This window comes from Pristis pectinata, chromosome 4, assembly GCF_009764475.1.
Source record: "Pristis pectinata isolate sPriPec2 chromosome 4, sPriPec2.1.pri, whole genome shotgun sequence".
In the NCBI taxonomy this organism is placed as follows: Eukaryota; Metazoa; Chordata; class Chondrichthyes; order Rhinopristiformes; family Pristidae; genus Pristis; species Pristis pectinata.
In genome coordinates, this window is record NC_067408.1 from 72,879,929 (window position 1) to 72,906,445 (window position 26,517).

The following is a 26,517-nucleotide window of genomic DNA, read 5'->3' on the forward strand; positions in this document are numbered from 1 at the left end:
TAGACATCTATCTACTTCCTCAGTATTGAGTTCACCAGCCATCTCTTCCCCTTACACACAATATAGATTTCCCACTGCTCAAAGGTAGAAAATCTCCTTGGTCTCTAAACCACCTTATCCAATTTTTCCACCCAACCTCACTCTAATGCATAAAAACTTGTCACTTCCCCATACTCATATGCAGAGATATGCCCAGATCCCACTTGCAGTAAAGTGCAAGGGCACCCAAACCCCCTATTCCCACCCTCCAATCCTGTTCCATTGTTCCCAGAAATCAATAAAGCACACGGCTTCCTCAATCGTATTTTGTCTTTTATCTACTTTCAACATGCTTTCCATTAGCTAGGTTTGTATCCTTAAAGATCAACATAAAAGAATACGAGCTAAACATACATACAATAAACAATAAGATGCCCACTATATGATCATAATTTGAATCTGAATACACCAAAGAATTCGATAATTTTGTAATAATTTCATGGTCAGCATAATTCAGATGCCCATCTAAAATTACCTAGCATAATAGTAAACATGTGCAAGTCAACTTGAATTCTGATTGAGGCAAGTAGCTGAATACAATAGTTTCACCTTGGGATCTTAAAGTGTCAATGTTGTAGTACATAACTTTAGACAATGTTTCAGGACAGAGGATGGCTCGCTTCCACTTAAATTCTGCAAGCTTTCAGGAGGCTGACGAGGCCAATGCGCAATCTGCAATGTCTGCCACAGGTAGACCAGAAGGCATCTCCTATGGCTTACATTGGCTTTTGTGTGCTCCCAATACGTGGGCTCGAAGTTGACTTGCCAGCTGGAATCCTCCTTTACATCTCTCGACCACTTGGAACGGTCATCGGCCAGAGATTTCCAAATCATGTGTTTTCAAGGTGGCTCTGAGAACAGCCTTGAAACTTTTCCAGCCGGTAATCTCTGTTCCAAACCCTGCCATGGCAAGATCCTGCTTGGGGGCCTGCCCAATAGAGCCAATTGAATGCAATGAGGCACTCAGTGCTGGGGACATTGGCCTGGGAGTTGCCACTGATGTGGGTTTGCTTATCCTATTCATGGACTTGTGGACCTTGCATCATAGTATTGGTGGCACCTCTTCAGTCTACTTAAAGTTTGAAAAGTGTGCAGTAGGGTAGGATCACTGTTCCCCAGTAGACTCTGAACTTTGTTCCAGGTTTGAGCTATTGAACTTCATACATGCTTCTTCAGATGGCCAAAGGGTGCGCTAGCATACTTAAGGTGACAGAAAATTTCATCATCAATCTACTTTTGCTGAGAAGTGGCTCCTGAGGGAAATGGTCCTCATTTTCCCAAGCCTCATTGCAAACTTCTATTATCAGAGAGTTTTACAGCAGGTTGGTAGAGGATCTTCTGTAGGTGCTTCAGTGAACACTTTGACAATAAAGTTCAACTTCCGTACATGCACATATGCAAGCACTGACTGTGTTCTGCAGCATGACAAATGAGGTTGAGGGAATGGACGTGAAGTAGGTTGAACAGTATCCCATTAGTTTTGTGCATTGGTGCCACTAGAGCAAGACACGCTGCAGTACTGAGGTGAGAAAGAAGTGTTAGAGCAAAAATTCAGCCATATTTGACACTGGTCTGCACTGAGATTAGATCTTTTGGAGGTTGGATCATGGATCGTATGCTGATACTAAGCAAGCACAAGATGGTGACAAATTTCTGTTGGGAGTCAAATTAGAGGATGCTGCTTCACAAGCCCTCCCACTTAATGAAGTCAAAAGGTTTTGGCAAAGTTAAAAAGGGCACATATAATGGTTGGTGCTGCTCCTTGGGAGTTCTGTGCAGTGAGGATTATGTCCGTTCATCTCCAGATGGACAGAATCCACACTTTGATTTGGGGAACAGCTCTACAGCCACTGCAATGAAGTGGTTGGGAGGACTGTGATGACTTTCCCCATGGCAGACAGCAGGGAGACCACCTGGCAGTTACCACAGATAGTCTCCTTTCCTGAAGGTGATTGTTATGAGCCCAGGTTGCTACTTGATGAGTGTCCCTTTAAGATGCCTGAGTGGTAGTGTGTGTGGCTTTATCTGACCACTGCAAGTGCAAAAAAAAATGACTATAACTGGAATGTGCTGGCAATTGCGGGGGGGAGAGAGAGAGGGAGAGAGAGAGAGAGAAAGAAAGAGAGAGAAAAAAAGAGAAAGGGAGATGGTAGCACTGACTGCCAGTCTATGTATATATGGATGAAGAACAATCGTTGCGACCGTCACTTTAAAAATCCATGTATAGATTTCTGGAGCAATCTGTGGAGTCAACTCTGTCGTTAACCTGCACTGAGAAGCAGGTAGCTGTGGGCGGCCACGTATCGAGTGCCCTCGGTGTGGCAGATACTTCGGAACAAAGCAATGGAGATCTTTGGTGATTACAGTGTCGTATTGGTTCCATCGTGGAACTTGTGGAATTCATAAATACATTCTCTCTACATCCTTATTGTTTTCAAAAGCTCTTGCTCATTGTTCTCCGTGACTTGCTGAAATGAAATTTGAGAACTGTTCCTAGACTTGGGGTTTGGGAACTTGCCACACACATACTTTGGGTTTATTTTGGGGTAAATGTCTGATATTTAACATTTTAATTTCTCTTATTATTACAAGTAGTTATTAATAAATAGATTCTAACATTTAAACATGACTCATTGTATTTCTATTGTTGCTGGTACGTAACAAGATCATGATTACAGAGTCGGAGGTTCCCTCGTCTCAGATACAAGAGGAGAGGTTGCACATTTGTGACTGATGTTCCTCTCTGCTAAGTTAGGGATACCAACTGCTCACAAGGATGACTTATAAGTTGGCAGATGGCCTTTTTTAAAAAATATAAATAACTTGGTCAAAGGTGGCAACAAAACAAAGCAAGTTTGCTGTGGGATGAAGTCAGGGGTTTGCTCAAATCAAGGAGAGCCACAGTTGAGAGGATCCTTGAAGTATTCTTTCCGGTGGTTGATCAGTCCAACATGGTTCTTGGCACTCAAAATCCACAGACGTTGTGGTTGGCTGCTGGACCTGCTGCACCTTCAACCCACTACCTGTTCTTTAGGTCTTGGATTTTCTGCAGGGCCTTCCCATGCCTGTGGAGCTGTTTCCTTTTCCTGGTCATTCACTTCAAATCAGTTCTCTTTGTTTCTAGTACTAATTATGGCAGACTTCAGTGTAGACAGATGCTGCAGATAATTTGTAGCTCTTGTGGAAGAAGAAGAATCACATTGTGCAAGAGATATGGTCTAAGACGTCTTTGCAAGGTCCTTGAGAATTTCAGCACTGATTTTTTTGTGCTAATATTTCCTTTATCATTGTTTTTGCAGCCAAATTGGAAATAACAGAACAAATTAAGGCACAATCCGTACAATACCAAAGATAGGCATATCCTTGCTGTCTCTCCTTCACACAATTAAATATCTCAAAGGTTTGGTACCATTGCATGGATTGTGGGTATTGCTGTGTGGTCTTATGCTCATCGTTGGTGAGATGTTCACCAGGGCAAGACTATGCTCCAAGCATTTTGTAAAGATTCCACTGTTTAAGTTCATTTTCCCTACTTTCTTGCCAAAGTATTGAGTCTTTTCTCACCCTGATATTGAAATTGCCCAGGATCAGTGTGGCTCCCTTAGGGAAGTAGGCCAGGATTTCTTCAGAATCCAAGTTCTCCTTGGCTTCATCCATAACCTGCAGGTTTAGGATGACCGTAGCCTGCTGGTTGTGTTTTACTGAGTCAGAGGCTCATAAGGGGCTGATACTCCACAGGGACATTGCTAAGACAAGATTAACTGATTCTGGATGGTAAAGCCCACCCCACGTTGACAGTGTTCTTCTGATGTGCACTTCGAAGGGTGAACCCACCACTTTTACTCTTCCAGTTGGCAATTTTGTGGCAGCATCTCTCTCAGGATGGCATGTCAATATGCCTGACCCCCACCCCCAAGCAACAATAGCAGCACAGCATTCAGTTCTGTCACTGAGGATCCTGACATTAAGTCCTGAATTTCCTCTTAAGTTGCCTGCATGGGATACTTTCCCCAGAATGCTTTATTTTAATAAGCTACTGGTCAAACAAACTCCAAACCAACAGCATTGGTGGATATTTGTTAGTATGGTCAATTAAGTATTTTAATTCACACAGACATATGGTAAACAAAATATGGGAATGGAGCAATCTAAAATTTAGAGCTATAGGAACATTCTCGTCGACAACTTTATTTTCATGGTGGGCCAAAGGGCCTGTTTGGTGCTGTATGGTTCTATGGTTAAAGAGTTAGGGCCCCAAAGTTCTGAGAATGCACTCCTACTTTGGTGACTGGAAGATTCCTATTTGTCATTCAGTGCCTGCTTTGTTTAGCCAACTCTTGGTATGTGATGTACATTATTGCTGCCTCTTTCAACAATTCTGTGCAAAGAGATAGAGATTCCAATTTTGACAAGGTTCTCCAAATCATTTATTCAAATTATTTCTTAATGTCAAAACAGTTTGCTCACATGATGAATAAAACTTGTTTAAGGGTATACACAATGCTCAAACAAGAGTGAGCAGCTGCCTCCACCCAGATACTTAAGTAAACACCTTTTCATTTATTACAGCTCAACTTTACGAAATTTATAGAGTCCAGACATGGTTTTCAATTGAATAAAAAGCAGCTTCATGTTTAAAGAACTTGAATTACTGTTTCCTAACCACTTCATCCACACAACTGGCTTCCGAACAAAAATTATAATTGTAGGTAACCCTTCAGAGATTTTACTTAAGCCACTCAATGCACTGCAATTGTTTCAAATTAATAATTTTTTTCTCAAAACTGTATAGGCATTTGAATTCATTAAATCAATCTGTGAATCCACTGACTAGTTTCCTCCTGTTACTACAGAATGCAAATAGCTGACAATACCAAAATGTACAAATCAGTTTAATAATTTAATGGAATGTCTATTCAGAATTACTGCATTGCATCATAAACATCACAATTTTCTCCTCTCTTCCCCCCCCCCCCCCCCCCCACCAAAACATTTGCTTCATATAAGAATCAGCATATAACCACAAGTATTTAATTGGCTTGTAGTGTAGAAAAGCCACATGACCAGTAACAAGTGTGACATTTCATAGAAATTCACTTCAAGAGCTTACATTTCTAATAAAGTACAAAAACAGAACTCTGTCTGTACACAGCACTTTTTTCCTTATAGAAATGCTGATAGTAAGTAAAATCCAGTCCATAACATAAAATGGTTACATTTTCATGCCTTCAGCTTGCAAGTATGGATGTATTTTATAACTTATGACAGTGAGTTCTTTCAGTTGGTGACTAGTTAACTGTATATTCCTGTAATTAGTGATGAGTTCCCCAAATGTAGAACAATATTTCGTCCAACACAATGCTGGAAAGCTAAAAATCTCATCAGCTTACAATGGAACATGGCTGAATAGGTATGACACAGATTCACCATTGTGGGTTCTACGAATTGCCTCAGCAAGGATCATAGATATATCAATCACCTGAAAGGGAAGCAGAAATGTTAAGTGTATGCATTCAAAGCAGTATTCATTATTTGCAATGAAAGCCAAATAGATTTTTTTTTACCTGAACCTTTGAGCAAACATTCATTTTTCCTTCTTGTGGAATGGTGTTAGTTACAACAACAGCTTCAAAAGCAGCATTGTTTATTCGACTAATTGCAGGGCCAGAGAAGATACCATGGGTAAGGATAGCATAAACTTTGGTTGCACCAGCACTCAGCAACCTAAACAGGAAACAATGAAACACAAAAAGCTTCAGCAAATATACATTAAAACTTTGCAGTAAAAGAAAAGTTATTTTTGAGCATCTAAAAAAATGGTAGACTTAAATTTAATGGCTTCTGTGCATTTTCACATTGAACATGTGGTCCCAACTTAAAATACAATGGTGTTCTGGGTTGGAGGCATGGAAAGGTAAAGTTGGTTTTTATTCTCATTTCCCCAAAGAAAACTACCCAAATTTCCACCAAGATAGCCATGATACCAGAGCACAACTGTCGCCGGTGGACCAATAAGCACCACGTCGACTCAGTTGTTAGTGAACACAAGAAAATAGTAGGCCACTATGTACCTCAAGCCTGCCCTACCATTCAATATGACCATGGCTGATTTACTGTATGCTGGCCTCAACTTCTCTTGTGTCAGTTCCCTATAATCCTCAGTTCCTTGATCTTTCAAACACTTATGCCCACATTAAATATCTAAAGATCTTGTCTCCACACCCTCAGAGACAGAATTCCTGAGATTCACTACCCTCAGATTTATTTATTTTTTATTACACACCTCAGGTTTTAAGTAACTACAAAATAAGGAGCCAGTTATGTCCCCCTGTTCATGATTCTACTACAAGTGAAAGCATGTCAACATTTACCCTATCAAGCCCCCTTAGGATTTTATGTTTGATTAAAGGTCTTCCCTCACTCTAAACTCCAAGGAATACAGACCCAAACTGTCTAGCTTCTCATGGTAGGACAACTCTCATATCCCAGGAATTAGGTGAATTTCCTTTGGATTGCTTCCAATGCTACTATATCCTTTTTAATGTGCACAATATTCCAGGTGTAGCCTCACCAAACACCACATACAACTGTAACAAAACCTCCCTATTCTTAAACTCCAACCCCTTTGCAACAAAGCCAAGATGTTTGCCTTTACTTGTTGGACTTGCCCGTGAACTTTTGAGATTCATGCACGAGAACACAGATCCCTCCGAACTTCACTCATTTGCAGTTTCTCTTCATTTAGATAACCCACCTTTTGATTCCTCTTATTGAAGTCAATTACCTCGCACTGTAACACATTAAATTCCATTTTCCAGGTTTTTGCCCACTCAATTTCTCATGATTCTACAATATCCTCATGACAAAAAAACCTTTCCACCTACTTGCATATCAGCAGCAAACTTGGAAACCTTATTTTGTTCCTTCCTTCAGGTCATTTATGTAAAAAGTAAACAACTGAAGGGCCAAGACTTAAATCCCTAGGGTGCCCTACGAGTTGCATCCCTCCAGCCTACAACTGACCTATTTATTCCAACTCTGTTTTCTATGTGACAACCAGCTTTCAAGCACAAGGTTTTAGAAGCCAACGTTTGATCAGAAGCTTAATAGCACCAATGTTGATGTCAACCATATTATGCATTCATCAGTATTCCTCCATACAAAGCTCACATACTGCCCTTAAAACCAATGGAAAACAGGTTAAAGTGAATTAAAACTAATTTTAAATCAAGGTGAGCCTGATAGACCATCTTAATTTGTCTATGATGCAGTCATTTTCCACCTCTCCTCTAATTATGCTCTTAAGGATTTTCTAATTCTTTTCATCAGGAAACAGGAAATGTAATATTGTGGGGGGAGCAGCGGTTACATGATTAATTTGAGCAAGCAAATTAGATTTAGTCTAAAGAGTATTGCCATGAGGGTGACAAAATAGCCAAACTGAAGCTTATACTAAAGAGTGCTACATTTTTGCTGCAGGTCAAATTTGGGAATTTTCACTGCTTTAATTTCAGTACATCTGTATTTTTCAGGATTTCTGTAACAATTTTACCACATGCTGATCTGCAACAACCTAGTATTTGAGGGATTCACAAGCAGGTAGAATTGTTTTCACTCACACACAGGATAGTCTTATTTTGTTTTCCTATGGTGACTATGATAAATGTCTTCAAATCTATATAGTGCATTTATGACTGGAGTTTTAAGCATACCCAAAATACAGGGGGCTCACCTTTGCCTTGTGTTGAGATTCCCAGTCTCAAAAGTGGAATTTGAGGAATTCATCTTTGTGCCAGCACTAAATTTGTGCAAATACCAGCTACCAGTTGTACTTGATCCCACACATTCAGACACATCGAAGCTAACAATGCCAAATGTGTGGCCGTGAATACAGTGACCGTTCTCCATTAGGCATTTACTGCTTGACACAAGGCAAATTTTTTTAATCTTTCACTTATACATTACATTTTAATGACTGTGCAGACCAACTGATAAAATTTTTTGTGATTAGTGAATGTCAAGACTCTCCTGGGGCAAGTAAAAGCACTGGGATTTTCAGCAAAAAAAAGCACAGATTAAAAACAAAACTACACATCCATCGTGTATAAACTGCATGAAGGAAGTGGAATCACATGCAAAGTGGTAGCAGTAGACGAAAGGGAAAATTTTTCCAAGCTCCTATACAGTGTATTTCTTTGGCTTTGAGTTGAGTTTTCTGGTAATTTCTAGAGGAATGGTGCTTTTACTACAGGGAGAGTTGAGTGTTTAATGTACATTACCTGTACCTTAGGGCTTATTCATTGTGTGTAATCATGGAAACGTTTTGACGTCAAGTTTAAAGAAAAAGGAAAACAAAACTTGGGTCCTTTCCCAGCAGATACCCATCAACAATCCTCACTTGTTGATTTGAACATAGACCAAGAATGAAACATTAAATGTGGTAGAAATAACAAGTACATTTTTGATTAAAATTAACATGTTGTCATGACCTCTGAAGCCCACACAAAGAACATAAGTGATTTAGAAGCAAACACCATGTTAACTTTATGTACACACCAGCAGTGCATCATACAATTCAAATATTTAAAGAATGATTTCCTGTTTGGAAGCAGTAACATTATAGTGACCATTAATCTCCAGCCATAAGAAAAAGGAACAGACCTTGTGAGATTCTGAGGTCTGCTTATTGTAATAATTTAGTGCACATACTGCAAGTTGGACCACTGAGATTGTGCAAGATTCTTGGAGGTGCAACTGGCACAGCACTCAATTTAATAAAAGACCCGATCTTAGAGAGATCCAAAATTGTCCACCGATAAAATTTAAAACAGATTGAGGGTACAAAAATACCGAGTGGGGTGGGGGCTTTTAAAATAAATGGTCACTTAAATGCAGTCCATTTTGGATGTAAAATGCAGTACAAGTTATCCCTATGCCCATTAAACCTCAATCTCCATGCAATTCAAGGAACCAGTAGGCTTAAGGTCTGAGGTTTTCCAAATTCTCCCCTCCAAACACATGCAAAGTCAAGAAACCTCAATGGCAAAACTAACCTTCAGGAACTATTTTGGTCAGATTTACTTACTTATCAGCAGCATGACATATGGTTCCACATGTGTCTGCCATGTCATCTACAAGAATGGCCACTCTGTTTTCAACATCACCAACAAGTACCATTCTGTCCACCTCATTTGCTTTCTTTCTTTCCTTGTGGATTAGAGCAAATTCAACATTCAGCCTATCTGCGATTGATGTCACCCTGAAGGTATAACAAATAACTGGATTACAATAAACCAGTAATCTCAAAATGTTTCTAAACCCAAGTGATTAAAGTTAAAATGCAATTTTATCCTTAACTAGCAACAACAAATTGCATCAACTCTTACTTTTAAAAGAAACAACCTGAGTCATGCAAAAATTTGGGTCCCAACTCACCTTTTGGCTCCACCAGCATCTGGAGACACAATTATAGAATTCCTCCATTCTGGAATATTTTCCTTTATCCATTGCAGTACTGCTGGTTCTGCATACAAGTTATCCACAGGAATATCAAAGAAACCCTGGCAGAATAAAATTAGTGTCAATTTTGTAAAACAGCAAGGTAACCTTCTTAGCTTCAGTAATACATCTGAAATCAGCATTGAATATTGTAATTTCTTGTCCACAAATCTTTTGTTTTTAATTTATATTAGTTTTACATTCAACAGGTTATAGCAAAATACCATTCTTACAATCCTGTTGCAATTAGTTTTCAAATGTACCCATTTCACATCCTGGCCCGGACAGTAAATGCACTAATTGAACAAGGAAATAGAGAGATGCATATTTGTATACAACATCTGCTGCAAAGTTTAAAGTTCAAAAATCTTCATCCTAGCTGAAAAGGGGAAGTGTTTAAATTAGTGTTGTATTAGTGCGATTCAAAAGTTTCATGTATTCACAGAAATAAATGAAATCAATACACAGATTTACTGCAACTAAAGATTTTTCAGATAGTCATCACAATTAAGATCCAACTATAACCACATAATGTTAATGTAAGAAGCCAAGTAGAATGTGATTAATCCTATGAATTTCTGTTACAAATAAGATGGACTAGTTTTACCTTTATGGACAAAGTCAATATAAATATTTTAAGGAGCAGAATTTGTTTTTAGACTCATCCATTGCTTCCAGGATTGGGACATGTTCACTGATGACCATAGAGTGCTGGTTCCATATTAAGAGTGAGCTGACAGGTCAAGACATTCATTAATGTCACGGAGAGAATTAAGACACTAGATTTGCACATTCTTGATAACAAAAAGCCATGAAGATGGCATTTCTCTTTTTTTGCCCTTTGAGAAATGTGCATCCACAAACATGTTGCTTGAGCTTATCTTCTCTCATTTGGCATGTCTCACTCATGGCAGCAATATCAATGTTGAAGCATCTGACATCTATGCAATGCCACTGTTGAGATCATCTATGATAGTTTAATGATCCAAATCCTAAAACATCACCTTGAGGTGAAAATCTGTGTGGAGGTTGGGAAAGGCCATGGCAGACAAGCCCACTTCATGGACTTTGCAGCAAGGTCTTGGCCCATTGACAAGCAGCTGCACACCAGATTGTACTTATTTACTTCAGGCATTCATGCCCATGTGTACAATCTACCCAAGTACTCTCTTCCCACTGAGTTGAACTTATTAGTTTCGCTATCCCCTTTCCATACAATTCTGACCTCTGTCATCACACTACAATACCATGCCTCACCTCCAAGCTCATCACTAGAGTGGAGTTTACCTAAAGGACAAACAGGAACCTTCAATCTTCACCACCTTTATGCTAGGACTAAGATTACTCCAAGCTCTTTAAATGATAGTATGTAGACAATGCTTGTTTATAGCTACACTTGGAGACTGAACTCCAGGTATCTGTCACTAATTCCATCAATGAGCCAGGCAAGGGGTTGGCCTTGCATTAAAACATCCAGAAGAATAATTTATTCTATTGCACTATGCTAACCTCCAACAATCATGATCCACAAGACCACGGAAAATGTTGATTACCCCCAATACTGAGGGAAAGCGCCTGCAGACCAAACCTGGCACAGAGCTTGTGGTTGACTGAGCTGCAGTAATCCCACCCTCCCATGTGCTTTGTCAACCTAATAAAGGAATTTCAAAACTCTAGAAAAGTAACACCAATACCTTTTCTGCAAAAACTCCCAAAATCAATTGACAGGAGAGGCGACGAGGTCAGTGTCCTCTCCCAGCCTCGAGGCTCTGGTCATGCTCAATTTGCTCTGGTGCGCAGGCAGACTCACAAATCAAGCATTCAATTTCAAGGTCTCACACAGCACGAGGTCTGTCAGAGAGAAAATGCTTCAGGGATGTATGCAAGGCCTCCTTGAGAAGATAACATCTTCCAACTTATGGGAAGGCACTGAGCAACTTGAATTTAAGACCAAAGGATAGACAGGCCAAGTTCAAACCTGCATGAGCATACAATATTCTGCACAACACCCCAAGCTGCCCCATCAAGCACCATCTGTTTTAACTGTGGCAGAGCATGCAGGTCCCAGAAAAGCCAACTCCAAACCCACTCAACTGTTGAAGTTATCTTCAACCCTGAAGGGCTGTCTAAGAATATCATGAAATCAGCTCATTAGATACATCAGATAAGTAGGTGAGTTAGCAGACATTCATTAAAGGAATGCACTAGGGAAGGCCTTCGATTCAATTCTTCTTTCATAGTATTTTCCAGCTTTCCATCCCAAAGGATTTGCACCCGTCTCATTAATCTATTCCCTTTTTCAGAAGCCACATCTCTCAACTTGTATCAACACCAGAATTATCCCATGTTGATTTGAGGTTTAATACAATGTCCAATGATGCAATAGTTCCGCCAGATACCATACCAAAATAACACCCCAGTACACCAATCTCAGCAGACACTCCAGCTATTGTTTTCACAAAGAGCTAACTGGAATGGACTAATCTGCTGGTAGAGCAGCATGTTAAAAAGACATTTTATTTTAATTTAGTACCTGATATCAACATTGATCATTCCTTTAAGGACTATTAAATATACCAGTTTTTCCTTTAATGGGAAGACTTGTATGGGAGGGACAATTCTTGTGCTTTCTATTGGCTGTGTAAAAGAAACATATGCAGTTAAATAATAACAAATAATGAACAATAAGGTCTTATGTAATGAATCCTAAGAAACATTTGAAGAAATCTCACAATGAAACACCTTATGATGGTAGACATTTACTAGTTATTTGACCAAGATCATGTTTTACACTCACCTGTATTTGAGAGGCATGCAAATCCATGGTGATAATATGATCTGCTCCAGCAACTGACAGCATGTTGGCCACAAGCTTAGCAGAAATAGGGGCACGACTCTAAAATTAGACACATTTGAATAAAATCACTGGCATAAATGTTTGATCTCCAGAAAGTGCCTCAATTAACATTCTGCAAGAATTGATTTACTATGGGAGAACCAGGCTGATGCCATATTGCTTAGAACATAGAACAGTACAGCACAGGAATAGGCCCTTTAGCTCCCATCTGTGCCAATCGTGATGCCAATCTAATCCCATCTGTGTAAATTATCTGTATCCCTTCATACTTAAATGCCTCAAATTGCCAAATCCATGGCAGATAGTCATTTTTTTTTGTTTACATTGGTTATTTCTTCTGATGCCACTTTCTATGAATTATGCCTTTTAATAGAAGGTATGCTGTGAAATGAAATGCTGCTGTTTTCAACAGCCTATGGTAGCATTGTTTAACTGCAGCAGTTATATGCAACAATTCCTCAAACCTGCTCAGTTGTACACTTCAGCAATCCCAACTGCACTAGCAGGACCTCTGCCCAGTTACTCAAGACAAAGCTTGAACTGATTAGATCTCAAATTAAGTGCACCTGTGCCCTGTGACTCATGCCCATAAAGATGTGACATAATTGACAATGAAATCAGAGTTCAGATTGGTAGACATAAAAATCCCAATTACAAAGAAGCTTAAATTTAATGAATGTAGCTCTACTATTGTACAACTGGTGGCAATGGTGTAGAATTGTGTTAAAATCAGTAATCCTTATAATGGCATTAACAAATGACCTGATTTTTCACATGCTAGCAATGAATTAAATTCTTTTATAACAAGAAACATGTTTATATTTGATTTTTACTCCTTTTGATGACAATGTTAACATCCTGAAATTAAATTTTCCATCTGCTCAGAAACATTTGAATTTCAGTTCTGCCACACTTCAAGATTCTGCTGTTATCAATGAGCATAAAACACTTAATGTTAGAAATTTTCATGTTTTCATGGAATGCAGGTACTTATCACATCAAGAGGATGTGAGCACTTTCTCACATAACTGCACTCAGTGAGGAAGGTATTGTCAGGGTTAGGTACAAACTTCCAAAGATTTTGTTCCAGCAGCATTGAAGGAATGGAAATATATTTTCAAGAGAGGATCACGTGCAACCTGGAAGTCAACTTGCATGCGAGGACATTCCAATACAATTACTGTTCTACCTCCTGGAAGGAAAAGAGGTCATAGATTTGGGAATTGCTGCCATTCCTTTGTAGATGAACATTGCTGCCAATAGTGCCCCAAGTGCAGAGGGAACAAATTTTCATGGTGGCAGATGGAGTATCAATTAAGCAGGCTGTTTCGTCCCCTGTAGTGTCAGGCTTCCAGCACTGTTGGAGCTGTAGTCACCAAGGCAGGTGAATAGTATTCCATCGTACTGTTTATTTGTGCCTTGCACTCAGCAGAAGAGGTTTAGGGAATCAGATACCTGATGCACAAATGTCTGGGGCTGATCAATTTAAGGTTCTTACCAAGAGCACCCCAGAATGTTGAAGATGGGGAAATTCAACAAAATTAAAAAGGCAATTTCATTAAAGTTATTCATTTTCTTCCTGGAGATCATCTGGTACTTGCAAGGCATTGAAATGCTACTTGCCATTCATCAATCCAAGCCCGAATTTTGTCTAGGATTTGTTGCATTCTAACATGGACAGATAGATCACCTTAAGTAAACAGATTTGCACCTTGTAATCAACATTCCAACCTATGGAGGGAGCAAAAGTCATCAATGAAGCAGAAAATGGTTGTCTAGAACACAGCACTTTGGAACTCCTCCAGCAATATCCTGGGGCTAGGTCTGGATCCAACAAGTGGAATGTCAAAATGATCTTCATAATGGACACTGAAGTCCCTCACCCGAAGTATACAAATGTTTTCCTGGCCAGTTATTTCTAGTGAAGCTCATCAGGTGAAGGAGGCTAGTATTTGATGCTATGATGTTGCACAGGGTCCAGAGTCACCAAGGAGTGATTATTTCTCAGCACACCACAACCTCTGGTAGGTCTGTCACATCAACTGAATGGGTATTACCTCAAAATATGCTGAGAATAATTTCAGACTTTTGATTAGACTCTGTTAATAATGTATCTCCCATAGTGAGGAGCAATTTGCAGGTACCCTTAGCAATCTTTGAATTGGAGGCCAGTTGGTCAGTTCTGTTTTACTCACTTTGTCATGACAGGTTTGGATGGATTGTTATGCCAGTGCAGAGGAAATTGGTTATCCAGCAATATGCCTGATATTCCACTGTATCCAGTGCTGTACAACTGTGCACAAATTGCATCTGATACCAAAAAGATCCACTTTATTCTATTTTCAGAATAAATCTGATGAGTAATTAAGTGACAAAGATGCAATCAATACACAAACAGCACAAAAACTGCTGAAACTCTCACACTGGCTAGAAGCAAATTTTGACATATCCAAAGACAGATGTACATTAAATGGCAGTATATTAAGTAGTGAATGTATTTATCATTTAAAAATGTAATTGAAAGAAAAATGAGCTATTCCAGTAATTAGATTACTAAGATTGTATACCCATGCAATGCAAATCGACATAAGCTTGAACAATGTGTTTTGTATTAACCAAGCACAAGTAATGCAGCTGATTACCAGAAGGTCAAAAAACAATCCCAAAGTTATGCTATATTTAAGATCAACACTGCTCCTAATATATCACCTCAAAACTATTCTTAATATGCAAATTTACTGTTTAATTGCAATCCTTACTGTGAGTACATAAACTGTAAATAGACATTACCAATAAATTACTTTGCTGCAATAGGCTTAAATGAAACAAGTTATTTCAAAACTCCACTAGTTAATAATTCATTAATACCACACTTTTGAATTCAATACATCAAACAGCTACAATTCAATCAACCTTGAAGTGTAATATTAAATGAAACAAGATCAGTTTTAGTGGCATAGTGTGGAGGCCAGACCCATTTCAACTTGATAACTCAAACTTAATTTATATAGCAAAAGTGTTTTAAGGCTCCTCACAACACATTATCTAACAAAGTTTACCCGCAAAAATCACAAGTTTAAAAGATAACCGCACTTAATCACAGATGGCTTTAAGACGCAAAGGAAGAGTTTAAGGAATTCCAAGTTTAGGACTTAAGCAGCTGAAGTCATGGCCAAAGATGAAGCTAATAAATACAGATAAAGATCACGATATTGAAATTTGAAGGGGCAGAAATATCATGGAGTGTTATAAGACTGGAAGAGATTACAAGAAGTGAAACACTGAAATTTGAAAATACAGGCAACAATGCTAAAAATAGAGGTGCTCCTTAACAGTGATCCATTGAAGGTAAAAGAGCAGAGAAGGGCTACTATGATTAGTTCTGACATCAGCTAAAGAATTATACTAGGAAAACATTTAAGGATATTTACTAATTTATACATCTCAGGAAAATAAAACTTAGCCAGCCACAATCGTTGATATAGATTCAACATTTCAAAAAATTATATAGAAAAACTGGAATCTCAATAATTGAGAATTGTGGGATTCCACTGTTTGTTAACAATGAAAACCAAAGAATGACAGCAGACGAGGATAAAATGGTTTTACTTCAAAAATATTTAGGCAAGCGTTAATACAAGTGGTGAAATAACTGCAAAAGGAACCGGAGTGCACTTCTAAGAAAAACTGTGGAGATATACAAGATAGTATACAGATGTTACTGCTACTAAAAATGCTAATTCAGAAAACATAACTGCACTAATTGTGCTTGCCACATCTTATTTACCATGTAAAGAGTTAATATGCAAAATGGAGTCAAAGCCTTTTTCTCAATTTGAGGTAGCTGGATCCCACATTAGAATGAGCTTCTGAACCAAAGTATACAGTTAATCCAATGAGCAGAACAGCAAGGAGATAAAATGTAGCTTTTAAATGCATTTAAAAAAAATGTCTTAGTATAGGCCTCATGAGGAATGCATTGGATACTAAAGATGGAGATGGTAGCGTAAACCAGAACAAGAGATTAATGTTGAACACTGGAGTAATTCAGAGGCCAATGGGGAAGGAGAACTTGATTGCAAACATAAATGCTGCTGCTGTGGGGATAGATTAGACAGAATATGTATACTGCATTCAAACTATAATCAACCAATGCAGTCAAACTGTTTAATGCTCCACAAAACTAGGTGACCAAGAAGGACTAGTTGTTTATTCAAAAGTTGTGTCAATGCTCTGCCTCGCCAACAAGCAAGCAATGAATGTAATAGTGGACTCAACAGGTCTCAGGAGACCAATGGAAGCACTTAATGTCTCTAAGTGGTCAATGTTGAAGTGAAATCAACTGTGTAACCAGCTACAAAAACAAACAATACTGGAAGGACTTGATGGATCAGATACCATTTGTGGAGAGACAAAGTTAATGTTTCAGGCAGGAGTTAGAAAAGTTAGAAACTAGACCAAGTTACAAAGGAGGAAGGTGCAGAAAGCAAAGAATGTTTGTGACAGAGTGGATTCCAAGACTGAATGGCAGAAATGGTGGGGGTAGTGAAGGCACATTAAACACAGATGATGCTTCTGGAGGAAACGCAAACAGAAGATGAATGAAAATGGAATTGAAAGTAAAAAAAAAGCTGGAACAGATACAAAACACTACAGATGCTGGAAGTCAGAAGTAAACCAATGCTGGAAACCCCGTTTCTGTCCACATTTGCTGTTTGCAGGCCAGACTATAAATGCAGAGAAAGAGCCAGCACATCAGGGTGCTGGCTTTTCTTCAGAAACATAGCTCTACAACTTAAAATGTTTGATTTCTAACTTCTCTCAGTTCTGGCGAAAGATCACAGGTGATGCACAACTCTACCTCCTTCCACAGATCCTAGCCAACTGGCTGAGCAATTCCAGAATTCTCCCCATCATTTTAACATAACCTTCTTATACATTAATGCTTTCACTTACAATATCCATGCCCTCATGCAGTTAAAATGAGTGCTCTTCCAACCTGTCCTGCCACATTCAGGTGATATCTATGCACAAACACTGAGAATGGCCTAATTCTAAATAGTGATCTCTCACACGCTATTTAGAATAATGCTGTTCAGCCTGTATTGCCTCTCCCCATTCCTACTGGGAAAATGTTTCTGAACAGTCTGAGTTTATATGATATCTTGCAAAACTTAAACTTACCATCAGGAAAGAATGACAAGCCAGTCTAGAGCAAAGGCTGACAAAAGGTCAGATGGAATGAATCTTGGGAATGAGAATAAAGTCTATGCATCAGAAGCCTTGAATAAATGGTAGAAAGCACTTACCACCTCAATCTCCTTCAGGAACCTCCTGCCATAACTGTGGATCAGATTTATCAGTCACTTCAGAACTCTCAAAATTGCTTAAGAGTGTGAACTCATTTCCCTTACCAGTGGCACCAACAACCTTGTGGCTGAATGAACACTCAAAGTACAAGATCTTTGTTTCTATCCTGGTACTTATTGAACAAATTCCTCCCAAAGATCCATGTAGTAGTGGAATGGATGCAAAGGAGACAAATTTCAGCCATAAAAAATGTTCTTCCCTCGCAACTAAATGCTGCCACAGTGTTCTAAATTATGGCTAAAAATTAGGAAATGCTAAGTTATAAAAGTATTTTTCCCTAAAGTCCTATCTGACCCAAACAGCCAAGATGATGTCCTTCCACTCAGAAGTAGGCCAGTTCCTTTGAACGATGGCTCAAGCAAGCTGAATATAGTAAAGCAATTGTATTCACAGAATTTCATAGAATCATAACTTTGTGACACAGATGGTGACCGTTCAGACAACTGTGTTCGTTGAAAAAAGCCTAGTTCAACTTCCCAGTTCTTGGTCTGCTGTGTAATATATTTGGCAATTGAAATGCACAAAGTATTTTTTAAATGAGATAGGGTTTCTAACCTCTATCATCCTTCCAAGCAGTAAACTACAGAACAATCTGAGTTCTTCTCCCCTTTGATTCTTAAAAAAATTATTAATTTTATGATGCTTGATTACCAGCCTCTCTGAAGGCAATCAATCCAATCTCAGGCTCTGTTCCAACGCAAACAACTCCAGTTTAGCAGCTTTTTCCTCAGGGCTAAAATGTTTCATTTTTGTTTCACACCTGTAAATCTCCTTTGTGTCCCAGTGTAATCAACTTCTTGTAATGTGACTAGAACTGTGCACAGTACTCTACATTCTATTCAAACATTCAGGCATTAATTCCTTACTCATTTATTCTCTGCTTGGGTGAATAACTGTGCCCTGTATAAAATTTGTACTTCAAGGTCTTTATCATCTGTCTGAATAAGGCAGCTTACCAACTATTTTTGGACCATGCAAAAACAGGGGCCATGAAAGTCTTTGTATTTCACATCAGTGACTGAAGAACACTGATTTTACACAAATTCTCATTTTCAGATTGACCAGAGAAACAGCATTGAATAACAAGTGGATCAAGATTGATAAAACTAGTTTCACATGATCCCTTCACCTCAGGTGTCTTAAGTTGATCTGAAATTATTACACAAGGTGAAAGCCAGAACCTAATCAGGTATTTTAAAATGAGGGTTCAGCCGCCATTGTTCTCATTGCGACTTTTTCCACAGAAGAAACTGGAGGCAATTTTTCAAGAATCAACAGGATCCATTACAGGGAAGGCAACTCCATCTGCCACCTCTTACCCTTTGAGGACAGATCATAACTTAATGTTAGGCTTCTCACTGGTTTGCTAAATGAAAAGAAAATTCCATCCCTCCAACCAGAAATCCTGCTTCCAGTAACTAGCTCTTAAATTCACTTCTCTCAGCCCTCAAATAACTGTCTGGTTACTTCTGCTGGCTTACTTTCACTTGACAACCCCGTTCAAAATGAACTACAACAGAATAGCTGCAAGTCAAAAAAATAAGGACTTGAGCAAAGTTTTTAGTCACATTGCAGTACAGACCAACATCAGAAGTATGTCAGCAACTGATACTAAAGTAGCAGTCACATCTCATGAGTTGGTTGACCACGTTCTGTTGCATTCGGCCACATCTATTTGAAGAGATCAGCGCAACTTATGAAAACCCTTGTTTCACTTAGTTCACAAGTCTTTAGGTAGAAGCAATTTCCTAACTGAAAGCTGAATGAAAAACACCAAGAACGGTGGCCAGATAGAATAGGAATTTTGCAGGCATAAGCACACAGATTAAACAGGACTCCTAATAGACTACAAAATAAATATTCTACAAATTCCAACCATCTTTTTAAGTATAAAGGAAGCTCCATTTGGTTAACCATGACTACATAATGAGATTACAAAGCAACTCGCTTGAAGAATTCTCTAGCACAAAATGAATTCTAAGCTTTCAAAAAGAATTCATATAGGAGGCATTCAAGCTCAACTGATTACAGAATTAAGAAAGGACCTTATGATTTAATAGTTACACTGCAAAATCATGAGATGAAAAGTAATGTTAGTAGAAATTAAAGATCACTCCCATATTTAGTCACATTTCAACAAACACTTTAATCCATATGTAACAAACCTAAATTGATACCAAATTGTTTTATTATTCTACAGTTACTAGTTTTTAGTCCCCATTCCCCAATATATTTGAAGATAAATGGCCACTCAGTGGTACCTTGTCCTTCTTGTCTTGTCTAGCATAGGGAAAACAAGGAATAACTGCGGTGACTCGAGATGATGATGCAAACTTGCAGGCATTTATCATTATCAATAGCTCCATTAAATTATCATTGATTTCCCCACAGCCACTCTGGATGATGTATACATCTTCACCTCGCACACTCTCCCCAATTTCCACACTGCAAAACAAAAGACATGCCATCATTGTTGAAGTGTTCTGTAAAAAAAAGTTAAAAGAAAAATCAGCTCACTGCTCAATTCCTAGCAGGTGCACAGGTACCTGGTCAGGGTCATCTTGCAGAGCACCGATACATTACAGCACTTGACCTTTCAGTCAAATCACTCACAGGTACAGAGCCCCCACTCTGTCTGCAAGCTGTAATGTCAGGAACCTGGCCTTAACCTACGTCCTCTGCACTGCTGGGTCAGGAGACAGGTGTAAATCCCTGCCCGATGGAGCAATGAATCACCCATAGCTCAGTGTGGAGAGCTGCTTGTGAGGGCTAGTTCAGGTAAGCAGTGAGTCTGCTCAGTGCTGAGATGTGGTTCAGGAATGTATCCTGGGTGGCACAGTGAGTGCAGGCCATTGCTGGGGAATGGCAATGACCACACGATGTGCTGACAGACCACGTGGACCCTATGGTCTCCATCATTTCCTGTTGGATGCGAAAGTTGCTCAAAGTTGCTCAAAGTTGCTCAACAGCAACTTCCATCACACTTGACTAAAGAAATCTCAAGCCTGAGGAGCACTGTGCATTCAAACAAAGATTGGGAGACACCAGCTTCTGTCACATCCAACACGTGAAGCCCAGAAGAGTTAGGATGGTCTGTCAACACCGTGGAAAACATTGACATGTGCCTAGAATCCCATATCTCAGCACTGAGCAGGCACTTACCCTGGCTTTCCCAATACCAACCCTCATAAGCAGCCTCTCCACACCAAACCATAGGTCAAATTGATGCTGGATTTGTGCCAGGTTCCTAGCAGTGCAATTGAGGGAGAATGGGGTTTACTCCAGGTTCCCAGCATTGTAATGCATTTCTCTATAAAGGTTTAATTATCCCTTTGTGCCAATTCCATTAGCATTCTCATTCTTGGGAACACAACCTGTGTGTAGTGTAAACAAAAAGAATACCTTATTAAATAACCATTACTATTAAAAAGCTTACTCCATACAGTCAGACCAACAACTTCAAACTTTTTCTACAATCTGGACGCAGTTAAGTAACCTACATTTAAGTGATGGCTTGATTGGCTTTTTTTTTTACCCTGTTTTTACAAACATAACAGAATATTCTGTGGGCAAGCAGTCTGCAGTGCAACTGTATACCAGCACAGAAAATCACTACAGAAAAATCTTAAGACTAACCAAAAGAGTAAACTAAAACTTTGTTTCATTCCTACTAAATGGAGTACTTCAGTTTCAACACCTGGAAAGAAACAGAAATAGACCTTTAATGCCTGTTGTCTTTCACTGAGATTCAGGGTGATCTTTAATTTCAGTGTAATTTTCCAGTTTCAGCCTCTCTCACACACAGGCAATGACAGGATTAGACTCCAGTGTGCTGCGTGGATGGTATAATGCCTATTAAAATTTCTGGTCTTTGTTTTTGTGTGCGTGATGCAGTTGTACAGAACCTCAACATTGCAAATCATCAGCCTCAGGAGAGAAGCTCCAAAGCAGTCCATAAAACTTTCAGTCATTTTATTAGAAAGCTTAGAATATTATAATAGAATATTACTACACTCAGATGCTTTCAAGAATATTCATTTTTTACAACCACTATACACAATGAAATTACTGTATATTTCTACTTAAACATTATGATGCTCATGTAACATAGCATTTATACAGTTTAATATGAGTACACTGCACAGGGAGCAAGGTGGGTGGGTTCAGTAGGAAGGAGCTCTGTATGATTTTGGTCACATCAGTTAGGATTACACGCCTCTCAGAGGGTAGAAAACAATTGAGTTGAATGTGTCTGGTAATTTCCAAGTTTGAGATAGTTCTAATAATACCAGTGTTCTGTAGAGATTGCAGATCAACAAACCCAGGGGTAACTTTCATGATTATATACTAAGTAGTACAATTTTTCTGTAGACCATAGATAATTGAGAAACGTGTTCCCTTCGCTTATCCACTACTTTTTATTTTCACAGCAGGCAGGTTAATGCACTTCAACTGTTTCAAGCTAGCTATCTTCTGTAGTAGCTTAATACAGCTGCACTAGGTATTTTGCATTATGACTATTATTCTTATGATGATTGGTTCACATTCCATTTTTATGGAGGTAATATATGGAACATACAATCATTGACCTTGATCATAATCAACAACCAAAGCTAATTTAAAATTAGGCTTCAACATTAACACAAATGGTAGACCATAAAATGAAACACTGATAAAAATTAAAGTGGCATTAAGATATAACTAAAAATAAATAGCACTGTGCAAGCTGTTGGTAGTTAAATGATCAGATTTAGAAACGAAAGTTTTTTTTCTTAAAAAGCATTGAAAACCTTAACTTTTGTCTTCATGTTTAGTAAATGAAATTAACCAAAAATCATAACTGGTTTCAGGAGAAACCAAATCCGCCTGTCACTCAATTTCTTTAGATGAAATTTTACAGCTGGACCCAAATTCAACTGTTTGATTACAGCATGCAAATTAAAACTCCCAAAAAAGTATTTTGTCAGAAGTTGCATGTGCCTCTATTTAACAAACCCCTGACTCTGTGTTCAAGAATTTATTAATTTAACCAAGCTTTGAACAAAATGCAATTTGTCAGCCCATCAGGCACGCAAGAATTATCGGTACTAACCTCACTATATTCCAAAATTACAGTGGCATGCAAAAGTTCAGGCACCCCTGGTCAAAATTTCTGTTACTGTGAATAGCTAAGTGAGTAAAAGATGACCTGATTTCCAAAAGGCATAAAGTTAAAGATGACACTTTTCTTTAATATTTTAACATTACTTTTTTATTTCCATCTTTTACAGTTTCAAAATAACAAAAAAGACAAAGGGCCTGAAGTAAAAGTTTGGGCACCCTGCATGGTCAGTACTTAGTTACACTCTCTTTGGCAAGTATCACAGCTTGTAAACGCTTTCTGTAACCAGCTAAGAGTCTTTCAATTCTTGTTTGGGGGATTTTTGCCCATTCTTCCTTGCAAAAGGCTTCTAGTTCTGTGAGATTCTTGGGCCATCTTGCATGTACTGCTCTTGAAGTCTATCCACAGATTTCTGATGATGTTTGGGTCAGGGGACTGAGGGCCATGGCAAAACCTTCAGCTTGTGCCTCGAGGTAGTCCATTGTGGATTGAGGTGTTTAGGATCGTTATCCTGTCGTAGAAGCCACCCTCTTTTCACCTTCAGCTTTTTTTTTGTTACAGACGGTGTGATGTTTGCTTCCAGAATTTGCTGGTATTTAATTGAATTCATTCTTCCCTCCACCAGTGAAATGTTTCCCGTGCCACTGGCTGCAACACAAGCCTAAAGCATGATCGATCCACCCCAGTGCTTAACAGTTGGAGAGGTGTTCTTTTCATGGAAGTCTGCACCCTTTTTTCTCCAAACATACCTTTGCCCATTGTAGCCAAAAAGTTCTATTTTAACCTCATCAGTCCACAGGACTTGTTTCCAAAATGCATCAGGCCTGTTTAGATGCTTCTTTGCAAACTTCTGACACTTAATTTTGTGGTGAAGACACAAGAAAGTTTGGAGAAAAAAGGGTGCAGAATTTCATGAAAAGAACACCTCTCCAACTGTTAAGCACGGGGGTGGATCGATCATGCTTTGGGCTTGTGTTGCAGCCAGTGGCACAGGCAACATTTCACTGATAGAGGGAAGAATGAATTCAATTAAATACCAGCAAATTCTGGAATCAAACATCACACCGTCTGTAAACAAAAAAGCTGAAGATAAAAAGAGGATGGCTTCTGCAACAGGATAACGATCCTAAATGCACCTCAAAATCCACAATGGACTACCTCAAGAGGCACAAGCTGAAGGTTTTGCCAAGGCCCTCACAGTCCCCTGACCCAAACATCATCAGAAATCTGGACAGACCTCAAAAGAGCAGTGCATGCAAGACAGCCCGAGAACCTCACAGAACTAGAAGCTTTTGCAAGGAAGAATGGGCAAAAATCCCCCAAACAAGAATTGAAAGACTCTTAGCTGGCTACAGAAAGCGTTTACAAGCTGTGACACTTGCCAAAGGGGATGTTACTAAGTACAGACCATGCAGGGTGCCCAAACTTTTGCTTCAGACCCTTTACGTTTTTATTTCCATCTTTTACAGTTTCAAAATAATAAAAAAAAGGAAATCTTACCAAAAATATCAAAGAAATGTGTCATCTTCAACTTTATGCCTTTTGGAAATTAGGTAATCTTTTACTTGCTTACCTATTCACAGTAACAGAAATTTTAACCAGGGGTGCCCAAACTTTTGCATGCCACTGTATGCAGGCAACCAATCCTGGCTGAATCAGCGCCAATTCCCCCCACAGTATCAATCCCACACCATAACCCCATCTTTCCCCATCAATAGCTGGGCTGCCTAAACTGCATTCGTTGGACTATATACAGCAAAGCTTGGTGATTTAAAACTTTCAAAACAGGCATTCCAATCCCAACCGAATTTCTTAGTCATTACGATTGAGGTGTGGGACTGGAGGAGCTTCTCAGGAACTCCGATGGTTAAATCAGAGTACACGATTTGTCAACACAACTTAATGTAGAAGCAAATGCAGGAAAAAAATTGCCCATGATATGCAAAGCCTAGCCATCCTGTTCAAAAGAATTGAGAACAGCAAGCAAACAGTAATCATCGAAACCTGAATATCATATTTATGGCAAATAACCCAAGAAAACCTGTGACTAAATTTTAGCTGTCCAGACATTCACGTGTGGAGCTCGTACCAAGCTGCCTAGAGCATCTATGAAACTACGTAAAATGTTTTATTTGCCAATATGAACAGTTTGTGTCCAGTAACAAGGATTAGTTCCAGCCAGATTTAGTCAAGAATATAAATTAAATACCTTTATACTATTTGTTTCTCAAACACAAAGCTGAATGAAAAAGGGCTTGCACACAAGACCAAGAATATTTCCACAAATTACAAAGAGTTGATCTGCAGACACAGGCTGACAAGAATTGACATCCCGATCATGTATTTAATGTTCCATTTCCAGATTCAGTACAGTATGCCACACTCTAATGCAATGATGTAGCAAACCAGTGCGTGGCTTTGGGCCGTGCAAGGTGCGACAAGCAAGGATTCCCTTAATGTCTCTATGTTCTGTTAATGCATTCAACAGCCAAGATCAAAATTCAAATACATGGTGAACAAATCCATTCAATCAAATCCAAATGTAAAACTATATTCACCACTTATGTTGCATATTGATCAAATTTTCACACTCAGCCAGAGAAAAAGTCAAATCCCTTCATCCTAGGTTCCCCCCGCAACCTCCAGTTATCACTCATGATATACTCCATGACTGCTACATTCTTCATGATTTTCATCCACTGCAGTAGCATGCTATCTATTTCCACACTGCCCTCTCAACTATTCGTGCAATACTGGCCCTGCAGATTTCTGCCCTTATCTCAATACACTGAACCTATCAACTGAAGCACTTCCAGAGATTGCTCTTGATTTCCATTTCTTCAGACTTGAAACCTACTTCCTATAAAATCACTTATTTTCATCTCCAGTGAATATCCTAACCACAAATTACATCTCGGATGAAGTTTTTTTTCCCCCAAAACATTGATATCTGAAGCAATCTCCTTTTCAATGAGTGTCCATTTTGCTTTCTAATGGACGAAAAATACATCATTAGAAGTACAGGGCTCTTGCATTCTAGCCAATGTCAGGCCTTCAATTAACATTAAAGTAGATCCAACATGCTAAACATCATTGTGCACAAAGTAATTGCCACACCTTCCTAAATTACAACAGATCCTGTACTTTTGGAACATCCTTATATTATGAAAGCCATTACATTAATACAGTGGAAGATTGCAACTTGTACATAGCATTGTCAAACACACCAAATATTGAAGTACTCATGCTTAAATTTTTTTTAAGCAGACTTAACTTCTTGGCTACGGAGAAATAGTTCAGCCAGCTTCAAAATAGCAGAGTGGTCAACTGAAACCTTTTATGAAGTTTCAGCCAACTGTATTATTGTTTGCAATTCTGGTTGCCCCATTACAGGAAGGATGTGGAGACTCTGGAAAGGGTACAGAGATTTACCAGGATACTGCCTGGATTAGAGAGTATGAATGATACGGAGAGGTTGGACAAACTTGGGTTGTTTTCTCTGGAGTGTCAGAGGCTGAAGGGAGACCTGATAGAAGTTTAAGATTATGAGAGGCAGAGGTATAGACAGACAGTCAGAATCCTTTCCCCCCCCAGGGTAGAAATGTTAATTACTAGAGGATATGCATTGAAGGTGAGAAGAGGAAAGTTTAAA

At 38.9% G+C, this 26,517-nt stretch overlaps 2 protein-coding genes across 3 annotated transcripts in view; both read right to left on the reverse strand.

The window, feature by feature from the left end:
* Positions 1–3,696, reverse strand: part of LOC127569651 (toll-like receptor 7) — a 34,004-nt gene extending 30,308 nt beyond the window's left edge. Inside the window, exon 1 of the mRNA XM_052014451.1 lies at positions 3,604–3,696. Within this exon, the coding sequence (XP_051870411.1) occupies positions 3,604–3,696 (93 nt within the window). The remainder of the gene's footprint in view (positions 1–3,603) is intronic.
* A 727-nt stretch (positions 3,697–4,423) lies between these two features.
* The window catches only part of LOC127569330 (ribose-phosphate pyrophosphokinase 2-like), a 30,411-nt gene continuing 8,317 nt past the window's right edge, over positions 4,424–26,517 (reverse strand). Inside the window, exons 2-7 of one of the 2 annotated variants that reach the window (XM_052013861.1) lie at positions 20,026–20,209; positions 12,335–12,433; positions 9,475–9,599; positions 9,125–9,298; positions 5,604–5,763; positions 4,425–5,518 (exon numbers count right to left, since the gene is read on the reverse strand). In XM_052013861.1, the coding sequence (XP_051869821.1) occupies positions 5,426–5,518; positions 5,604–5,763; positions 9,125–9,298; positions 9,475–9,599; positions 12,335–12,433; positions 20,026–20,209 (835 nt within the window). In that variant the 3' untranslated portion in view covers positions 4,425–5,425. Of the gene's footprint in view, positions 5,519–5,603; positions 5,764–9,124; positions 9,299–9,474; positions 9,600–12,334; positions 12,434–20,025; positions 20,210–26,517 lie in introns of both variants that reach the window. The other variant, XM_052013862.1, reaches the window with a different exon arrangement.